Raw genomic sequence first — 7,202 nt, 5'->3', positions numbered from 1 at the left:
TAGAGTTAGGTTATGGTTAGGGTTAGGGTGAGGGTTAAGGTTAGGCATTTAGGTTTGATGGTTAAGGTTAGGGTTAGGTTTTACACTGTAAGGGTTTTAATTTTTTTGGCACTGGACTATTGATCTGAGAAAATAAAAAATAAAAAAAAATATATATATATATGAACTCATGGTGTGGGGGTAGGACCGGTAACCCCAGGACCCAGGGGAGCAGAGTACGAGACCCAGGCATGGTGACACCAATGGACGGCAGGACAAAGGGTAGTGCTTGACACTGGACCACGTTGGGCCTTCGTGTACAATTATGAGGGGAGCAGGGTGTCTTTTTAGTTAAGAATGGAAATACTTTATGGGGAAAGAAGTACATATAATAAGATAAAAGATAGAAACAACACAACAATAAAAGGGTCTAAAAGAAGAGTTAAGATAAGTGCTCCAGTTTTAAGTTAAACAAAATGTAATACAACATCAGCCTGCACACTGATAAAGTTTAATAAATATAAGTGCTAGACAAAACAAAAGTGCCAGTAAAATCATATCACACCTCCAGATGGTACTGGAATAAATAATGAATAATAAATAATAAATAGATACATAATAAATGAACACAAGCAATTGATAAAATTTGGATAAGAAGCATGCAAAGACAATGAGTTACATAAGTGCTTAAAACAACTGTACGTCAGGCAATGGAGGGCATGCAACACACATCTAATTAATAATAAATTAAGTAAAAGGTTAGATAAGAGCATGCTTAAATATATGTGAATTAAATTAGATAATCTAAGAACATGTACAAATGGGAAGGAAAACAGATAGGGTAGAGGAAGCTCCGATGTCTTTCCCCCGGGAGACCAGGGTTCAAGCCCCTGCCAGGGAAGACGGAGGTGGGGACGTGCACCGGCAACACAAACAACAAAAAACTTTTTTTACAGAATACAGAGGGTTGGGAAGACTAGACGTCATTTAGACCTGTAGGGACGGTGGTTCTAAGAAGGTGGATCCAGATTTTTTCAGCTCTCTTTCTTTGTCCCACGGTCCAGCGGTCATTGGACTCCAGTCCAGAGATGATGAGATGGCTGGTGGAATGTTCTTGAAAGTGTTTAACCATGGGTGTGGCAAGTTTTCCCTCCCCAATGTGATATAGATGTTGTTTAAGCCGTGTGAGTATGGTGTGTTTTGTTTCCCCTATGTAGTGTTAGTGACAGATGGTGCATGTAATGATGTAAACAGCATTGCTGGTGTTCAGGGAGTATGATTGAAGAACAGGGCGGGATGTCTGGCCATGAGGGTTAAAGATGAATTTTCGGTTTTTATAGAGGGTGCTGTGTTGTATGGTTGTGACTGGTTTGTGGTCTGTATACTGCGAACGGACTAATATTCCTTGGAGATTTTTGTTCTTCCGGTAAGCTGAGATGGTATTGTAATTCTGAAAGGCCTGATGTTGCAATTTTAAGCTGGTGTAGTTCCGTTTGATATGGAAGTGTAACCTGGTTGTGCGCTGAGAATAGGTGGACACAAGTTGGGGGTTAGGGGAGAGACAAGTAGGGTTGTGATTGAAGGAGTCATAGTGGGGGGTGGTGGGGCGTAAACCCTGATTAGGCACCCTAAGGGTTAGGATTAGGCAAGAGGTAGGGTTTAGGACAGACGCCCCCATGGTGGTGTTTGAAGTTTGGGAAAAGATGAGGGCTAGAAACAGAGTCTACTTCAGGGTTGGGAAGTGTAGTTTGGGTTGTAGGGGATTGAGCAGAACTAGTGGGAATAAGGGCGGATATTGTGTTGTTCTTAACAGAGCGGAGAAACCTTTTACTGTAACCCCTGGAGCTGAGGCTTTTGAAAAGGGTGGTGATGGCTGTCTGGAAGTCCTGTGGGCGAGAAGAGATGCGGTGGAACCTTATGATTTGGGATTTTATGATGCCTTTAAATGTGTGTTTTGGATGGTAGCTTTTTTTGTGGAGTAGTGCATGTGTGTCTGTTGGTTTGAAAAAGACTTTTGTGAGGAGACAGCTCTGCGATGGATTGATTAACTGTAGAAATACTGTGGTGTCCAGAAAGTTAACCTGTGTTGGATGTAATATGTATTTGACTTTAATAGAGGGGTGATGGTCATTGAGGGTTTTGATGAAGTCCGGGAAGAGAGTGATGTCATATGTCCAGATGCCAAATATGTTGTCCAGGAAGCGGAGGTAGAGGAGGGGTTGATATGAGCATTTGGTTAGTGCTTCTCTCTCCCATTCGCTCATATAGATGTTAGCATATGATGGCGCAAACCGTTGTCCCATAGCTGTCCCATGGATCTGTAGATAATGTTTGTTATTGAATACAAAGTTGTTATTGTTGAGGCACAGTTCCAGGAGTTGTAGGATTTCTTTTTCCGGTCTCCCTGGGTTAGGGTGTTTTTTGAAGACTGATTGCACTGCCTGTACTCCTGCTGCAGTGTTTATGTTGGTGTATAAGCTGTCTATGTCAATGGTGAAGAGATGGGAACAGTGGGGAACCACCATGGGTCTGATGATGTCCAGAAAATGATAAGTGTCCTTTATGAAGCTTGGGTGTTGAGTCGAGAGGGGTCCAAGGAAGGGATCAATGTACGTGGAAATATTGTAAGACGTACTGTTGCAATCGGAAACTATAGGTCTGCCAGGGGGTACCGTGTAGGGAATGGTCCAGGTGTGTGGATCTTTGTGGATTTGAGGTAAAAGGTAGAAGTATCTAGGGCGTGGTTGGTTTGGACCGAAGAGGTGATCTCTCTGTTTTGCTGTGATGAATTTCTTGTGGTAAAGTGATTGGATAATGTCCCTCAGTTGTGCCTGGGTTTGTAGTTGAATGCCTGATGGGATGGGTTGGTAGTGTACAGTATTGGACAGTTGTCTGTTGGCTTCAGTGAGGTATTGGCTTCTGTCCATGATGACAATCTTGGATCCTTTGTCGGCCGGTTTGACGATTATATTTGGGTTCTGTTGGATTTGTGATAGGGCCCGACGCTCGTCATCTGACAAGTTGTCGTGGGCCTTCGGTGGTGGTTGATATGAACGGAGGGTCTGTTTGTTATTCCGGATAAGGTTTTTAATTGCAGGGTTGACTTGATGCTGGAGTGGTTCCCAGTTGGACGGTTGAGTAAATGGGTGAGCTGAGTGTAATTGGTTATGGGCGTGAAAGTGGCCGATTAATTTGATCCGTCTGTGGTATTTGTGGAGATCCCTGTGCAATTCCTCCCAATCGAAATGTGATGGTTGTGGAATGAAAGAGAGTCCCTTTTCTAAAACTGAGAGCTGCATAGGTGATGGGTTGAAGAGTGTAGATACATTTAAGATGTTGGAGGAGGAGGTCCAGTCCAGATCACGTTTAGCAGTGACATCAGCTGGGGGATCAGGTGGGTTGCTTTTATTAGTGCAAGCCATGGCCGAGTTGGTTTTGGGTTGGTCTATAAATTTAGCTGTTCGCACCAATACTCGAAGATTGTCTGTGCTGTAGTAGTTGTCCAATGAAGGTTATCCGATTGTGTGGTGAATGTGTCGTGTGGTATTTCTGCCAGGAACGGTAAATGTGTGGCTATGGTGTTATTGATGAGTGTGAGATTGCCCTGTTGTGTGCTGGTAAGATGAGGTGAGAAGTTAATGATGGGGAAATAAATGTCTGCATTTGGGAATGTTTCTGTGGCCTGTTTATAGAGGATTTTGAGTTGTTTGCATGATGTTTGCTTGGGGTCTTCATCTTTATTATTAATTCCAACGGATATGATCACTATTTTGGGATGCGGATTGGGGGCAGTTTTCTTGCAGACTTTGATGAAATGATAGAGTTTGGCCCCCGGATAACTGTCCAGCTGGATCTTGGGGTTAGAGTGAGGTGGGATCCTGTTGATGTTTGAGTCGCCGAGAATTAGAACTTCTTTTTTGCCCTGGAGCGACCAGTCGGTGACCTTCCGGGTGGGGCGAGCCATATGATAATTAGGTTTAAATGTTTTGGTATGAGGGGATGTGGATGAACAGAAGAGAGGAGAAGGGGGAATAGAGGCAGGAGTACCAGTCTGGGTTACAGGGCTGCTGGTGTCCAGAGTGGCACGGCAAGGCGGGGCGGTCTCTGAAGATTGCTGTGGTGAGGGTTCAGAATGGGTTTTCTCAATGTTGGCAGTTTTAGCTATCTGAGTGTGTTTCATCATGAGTGTTCCCGCTCCACCACAGAATGCTTCCTGTGCATCTAGGTTTGGCCCCGCCAAGCACATGGTTCCCCTGGCACCAGCACCACCTGTTGACGGTTGAGAGAGAGGGGAGATGAGATCCTGGGTAATGGTGGAGACATTAGATTTATAGAGTGTTGTTGGAAAAGATGTAGGAGGGGGTATGACGTGGTCTGGTTTAGTCCATTTTGTAGGAACTTCAAGGTTCAGGTTAGGCATTTAGGTTTGATGGTTAAGGTTAGGGTTAGGGTGAGGGTTAGGGGCTAGGGAATGCATTATGTCAATGACTGGTCCCCACAAAGATAGCCAGACACGACTGTGTGTACGTGTGTGTGTGTGTGTCTCTTTCTGTTATATGTTCGAACAGATTTTTAGAAAGGATGCTCGGGTTCGGGTCGGGTTCGGTCACATCAGCGCGATAAGGCATTGAACATTTTGAATTTAAAACAGCTTTTTATGGAGGTAATGGCGCTTGTTGCCCCGTGTGCATTGATGAGCTCATCTGTTGACGTTTCCCAATGCCTTCCTACACCTGCTTAATAAAAGCTTTCCACACAAACAAACGTACATGTGTCATTAGTATGAGAAACAAATGCGATTTTAACTGTGTCGGGCTCGGGCCGGGCTCGGACATAAAAATCCGTCCCGATCCGCACTCTAGTGTGTGTCTGTGTGTGTCTGCTTGTGTGTGTGTGTGTGTGTGTGTGTGTGTGTGTGTGAGGAGTGGGGATTGGTTGGGGTAACATACCAGGGTTATCCAATCAGAGACATAGTAAGGCGGGTCCCGGTTCCGCTCGTCGTCCCCTCAGCCTGAACCCACCTAACGGTCCAAGTCAACCAAGGTAATGTTGTTAGCTCAGACCGCTAAGCTAGGAGACATTAGCTCAGACGGCTAAGCTAACCGAATACAGGTGACATTAGCTCGGACAGCTAAGCTACCTGAACACAGGAGACATTAGCTGAGACCGCTAAGCTAGGAGACATTAGCTGAGACCGCTAAGCTAACCGAATACAGGTGAAATTAGCTCGGACCGCTAAGCTACCCGAACGCAGGAGACATTAGCTCGGGCCGCTAAGCTACCCGACTACAGGAGACATTAGCTCAGAAGCTAAGCTAGGACACATTAACTCAGACCGCTAAGCTACCCGACTACAGGAGACATAAGCTCAGACCGCTAAGCTAACCGAATACAGGAGAAATTAGCTCAGACCGCTAAGCTACCCGACTACAGGAGACATTAGCTCAGACCGCTAAGCTACCCGAACACAGGAGACATTAGCTCAGACCGCTAAGCTACCCGAACACAGGAGACATTAGCTCAGACCGCTAAGCTACATGACTACAGGAGACATTAGCTCAGACCGCTAAGCTACCCGACAACAGGAGACAATAGCTCAGACCGCTAAGCTACCCTACTAGAGGAGACATTAGCTCAGACCGCTAAGCTACCCGACTACAGGAGACATCAGCTCAGACCCCCCAATAAGTTTACTAACAAACCAAAATCGTGTTTTTTAAATCCTGGTTGTCTTCTAGGACCAAGTGGGGCAGTTGCACAAAGGAGCGTCCCGGCAAAGGACAGCGTCCCAGCAGGAGACGGCGTCCCCGCTGACGACAGCGTCCCAGCTGATGAGAGACTGCGCTCAGTCCGGACACAGTTTATAACGCGAGTGTCCGAGGCGGTCCTGGACCAGCTCCTGGACCAGCTGCTGGAGCGTGAGGTCCTAACGGACGGGGAGAGGGAGTCCATGGCAGTTAGAGCCCGAGCGGACAAAGCCCGAGACCTGATGGACACGGTGCGGAGGAAGGGACCCGGCGCCTGCTCGGAGCTGATCTCCGCGCTCCGGAACGCCGACCGGTGTCTCTCCGGGACGCTGAAGCTACTCTGAGGCCGAGGCGGGAAACGGCGGCGTGTCCTGTCCCGTACGCGGTCTTCTTGAAATCCAAAATTAGGGTTAAAAAACGTCAAAACAATTACAAGTGATGGTCAGTCAAACACAACCACAAAAAGCTACAGACATACACACAGACACACAAAGCTACAGACACACAAAGACACACACACACAAAGATACAGACACACACACAGACACGCAAAGATACAGACACACACACAGACACACAAAGATACAGACATACACATAGACACACAAAGATACAGACACACACACAAAGATACAGACACACACACAAAGATACAGACACACAAACAGACACACAAAGATACAGACACACGCACAGACACACAAAGATACAGACATGCACACAGACACACAAAGACACACACACACAAAGATACAGACACACACACAGATACGCAAAGATACAGACACACACACAGACACACAAAGATACAGACACACAAAGACTCACACACACACACAAAAAGACAGACACACACACAGACACACAAAAAGATACAGACACACACAGACACACAAAGATACAGACAGACACAAACACACACATATATACACACAAACACACACAAAGATAACACGGACACACACACAAACAGACACACACAAACACACACACAGCGTGTCCCTGAACGCAACACGCCCCCCCTGTGTATTCTGGTTTGGGGTCTGGTTTCTGTTTCTAGTGTTTTTCTACGTTTATATCCAGAATGTCTGATATGTATAAAGTCTTCCTAAAGACGAGATCAGCTGACTTAAAATAAAAATTCAACAAACAAACGTGTGTGTCATGGTTGTTGTTTTTATTTAAAATGATGCCGGCACTTTAAGGGATGGTCGATGCTTTGATGTTCAACAGCAACGTTAACGTGAAGTTTTATCGGCTGAAAGCTTTAAAAGTAAGAAATAAAGTCAAAACAAACCAATCAACACTGTACCTGCACACACTCACCTGGACAGGTAAGTCTTACCAACACGTCCTCTCCTGTCAGCTGGAAATGTCAGGCAGCAACCCACCAATCAACATCATCAGGAGAAACAAGCTGTAATGTTACCCTACAGGACAGATGTTCATCATCAGGGAGAAACAAGCTGTAATGTT

The 7,202-nt window shown here is 45.7% G+C and overlaps 1 protein-coding gene across 1 annotated transcript; it reads left to right on the top strand.

Annotated features, from left to right (window-relative positions):
• Positions 1–4,160: 4,160 nt before the first annotated feature.
• On the top strand, positions 4,161–6,203 carry LOC117940615 (caspase-1-like). Its single transcript, XM_034865836.1, has 2 exons — positions 4,161–4,257; positions 5,718–6,203. The coding sequence occupies exons 1-2, from the start codon at positions 4,161–4,163 to the stop codon at positions 6,068–6,070; spliced, it is 450 nt and encodes a 149-aa protein (XP_034721727.1). The 3' UTR covers positions 6,071–6,203.
• Positions 6,204–7,202: the final 999 nt, after the last annotated feature.

This window comes from Etheostoma cragini, unplaced genomic scaffold (genome assembly GCF_013103735.1).
Source record: "Etheostoma cragini isolate CJK2018 unplaced genomic scaffold, CSU_Ecrag_1.0 ScbMSFa_2878, whole genome shotgun sequence".
NCBI lineage: Eukaryota > Metazoa > Chordata > Actinopteri > Perciformes > Percidae > Etheostoma > Etheostoma cragini.
Note: the sequence above shows the minus strand (reverse complement) of the source record. Positions and strands in the feature narration are given on the sequence as shown.